At 50.3% G+C, this 2,746-nt stretch overlaps 1 protein-coding gene across 1 annotated transcript in view; it reads right to left on the minus strand.

The window, feature by feature from the left end:
- The window catches only part of MGMT (O-6-methylguanine-DNA methyltransferase), a 64,867-nt gene extending 62,519 nt beyond the window's left edge, over window positions 1–2,348 (minus strand). The window contains exon 1 of the mRNA XM_011970043.1: window positions 2,196–2,348. Within this exon, the coding sequence (XP_011825433.1) occupies window positions 2,196–2,340 (145 nt within the window). The 5' untranslated portion in view covers window positions 2,341–2,348. The remainder of the gene's footprint in view (window positions 1–2,195) is intronic.
- Between the last annotated feature and the right edge of the window lie 398 nt (window positions 2,349–2,746).

The following is a 2,746-nucleotide window of genomic DNA, read 5'->3' on the forward strand; positions in this document are numbered from 1 at the left end:
GAGGGGGCCAGACAGCCTTTACCAGTATACCAGTGGCTACTTTGAGGTCTTCCTGGTCACCAAGAGCTATCATGACCTGCCAGCCCAGGAAGCAGCCTGGCCTGGCGTGGGCCGAAAGTCAGGGAGGCAAGGGTAGGTGTGGCCGATCCCAACTCTGCTTAAGCACTAGGGACTTGACTGAGGAGCCCCAGGGACCCGCCTGCCGTTGTCGGCTCTAGGAGCAGCAAATACTGCCATGGGCAGAAATGACGGGGGGAAAGGCTCAGCGGGGGTTCAGCGCCTGCAGGGGTGGTTTGGAGAGTGTCTGATTATTTCTAGTGCCTCCCTCCTTGCTGGCCACCCCCGTCCCGGAGTTCCTGTCAGCAGCTGCAGAGGCCTCCTCCTCCGCTTCTTCCCGGCCTGCCCCAGCGCACATCACTCTCTGGACCCTGGTGAGACCAGGCCAGCAGGGTCTAGCTCCATGGCCGGGACCACCATATGACTTGGAGAAAACTAACAATTTTCATGGAACTTTTGCCTCTACGTTTTTCATAAAGTTGCACAATAAACCTTAGGTAAACTTCAGGGGTTTGCAGGCTCGTCCTCCCAGCCTCCATACGATTATGCGGATACCTCCTGCCCTGGTTTTATAAGAGAACTTTTCTGTCCTGAGACCTTACATTTCAGCTCACATATTTGACAGGCTTAAGGAGAAAAAAAGCCTCCTGGGCAGCTCTTCAGCCTTGTTCCTCCTGGCAGGTGAACCCCCAAACAGAGATCGTACAGAGAAGAGTTCACCACTCTAAGATCCCCAAGCCCCAACTTTAGTAAACAAAACCAATCTCTGACTTCCTTGGGCCATGCAGCAACATCCTGCCCTGTGCCCAGCTCATCAGGGGTACAGCAAGCAAGGTTCCCCACACCGTCTGCTTGGCTCACTGGCTTGTGGTGCTGGGGAGAGGTGGGTCCGTAGCTGGCGGCAGCCCAGGAGGCTTTGGTAGTGCCATTGTCCTGGCGGCGGCCCATTGGTGGGCAAAGATGATGAGAGGTTTCGTGGATGTTTGTGGTTCCATGTAAAGGCCCACTCACTCTAGCTTCCTGCCCACCCATCCTAGAGATCCCCACTGAACCCTTCCGGAGATAGTTCTATATGATTCAGAGGACAGCAAGGTGCCTGGTCCATTACAGCTGCACAGTTTCAGTTCATGATGCACAAAACGTGCTCATGACTTCATCTGTTCACCTGTCTGACTTCGTAAGTGAACTCAGGTATTAGCCCAACCTTCAGGGGTTTCTCTACCTGCTTCCCCTGAAAACGTCTCTCCATTTTCAAGCCTGTGTTGTGCTGAGAAGCACCGCAGCAATTAGAATACTGTTAAGCTTACCCAGCAAATCCGATCTGAAATTCCAAACTGCTTTAAATTCACCACATGTAAAATCTCAAGGTAATCTTTCCCTTTAAGGATATATAAGTGTACAACTCCTTATATACATCATATATGAATATACATTCACTTATACAACAATGATTATGAAAAACTCACTATGCAAAATAAATTTCTGGCATGTGTCTGGAGCGATTTTAGTTGCTGTAATTAATTTCTGTATTGAGCAGAGCCAAACACAAGCTGTAAAAGAAATGTCTGGGAAATGTTTTAGGTTATCACAAGCCTTAAGCAGGCTATGTACAGGTAAGTTCTCAAGCTATCTCTTAAGAAAGAATATCGCTAACTCTGGTATGTTTGAGAAATTAAATGCAAAACTTATCCGAGAAGCTCCAACGCTGCTACCCGCTACGATGTAAGCGTCACAAACAGAGTGTATGGAAGTGGCTAAATGTCCACGCACGAGTTTCGTTTTCTGTGCTGTTGGCAAGCAGATAGTTGAAGTTCACAATAAGCTTATTGAAAAATTTACTGCCATTCAGATGTGTTCCTATTTAAACCTTTCAGCCAGCGAGAGTCAAGAGTCAATCTGCATGCATCATTTTTACTGCCTTTGCCAAGAATTATGCAACCCTGTGCCAAAACTAACACAAGCGTTGGAGTGGGTGGAGGCGGTGAACCCCTGTCCCTCCAGCTCGGCCAAACGCTGTCTCTGTTTAGCTGATGTAAAAATACCAAGCTGGTATACTCAATAAAATGAAGTGTGATGTCAGCGATCGTTAATAAGTCAAGCTCCCCAAAGGAACAACCGCAGATGGCTTAGTTACTGACCTTGCTGGAAAATGGGATGGTGAAGAGCCGGCACGGGGAGCTCTTCGACAGCCTCGGGCTGGTGGAAATAGGCATTCAGCCAGGCTGTGCACTGCATCAGGGGCTCCGGACCTCCGAGAACCTCAGCAGGGGCTGGGACCTCCATGGCACTGCAAAAGTGAGAACAGGGGCTTAGTAAACCTCTGGGCCCTGCCTCCACACATTGGAGAAGCAAAAACCTACTGCATCTAAACGGGCAAACACCTGCGGCTGCTTCACGGGCACGCGCGTCTCAACTAGCTGTGCAGCAGAGAGGGGGACTGGTGAGGCAAGGACCCACCGAGGGTGGGTCCCACTCTCGACCTTCAAGCACCCACTCTCCACCTTCAGGCCTCCCAGGACGTGCGCTCTGAGTCTGCATCACAGCGCAAAGCAACCCAAGTGACAGTGCCCCTTTGTAAGACTTACAGACGGCACGGCTGCACCTAAGTCATCAAGCACTCACTATCGAAAAGTTTCCAGAAATATCAACACAGTCATCAGACTGCACCACACAGCCCACCCCACCCCAA

Source organism: Mandrillus leucophaeus, unplaced genomic scaffold, assembly GCF_000951045.1.
Source record: "Mandrillus leucophaeus isolate KB7577 unplaced genomic scaffold, Mleu.le_1.0 Scaffold926, whole genome shotgun sequence".
Classification (NCBI taxonomy): domain Eukaryota; kingdom Metazoa; phylum Chordata; class Mammalia; order Primates; family Cercopithecidae; genus Mandrillus; species Mandrillus leucophaeus.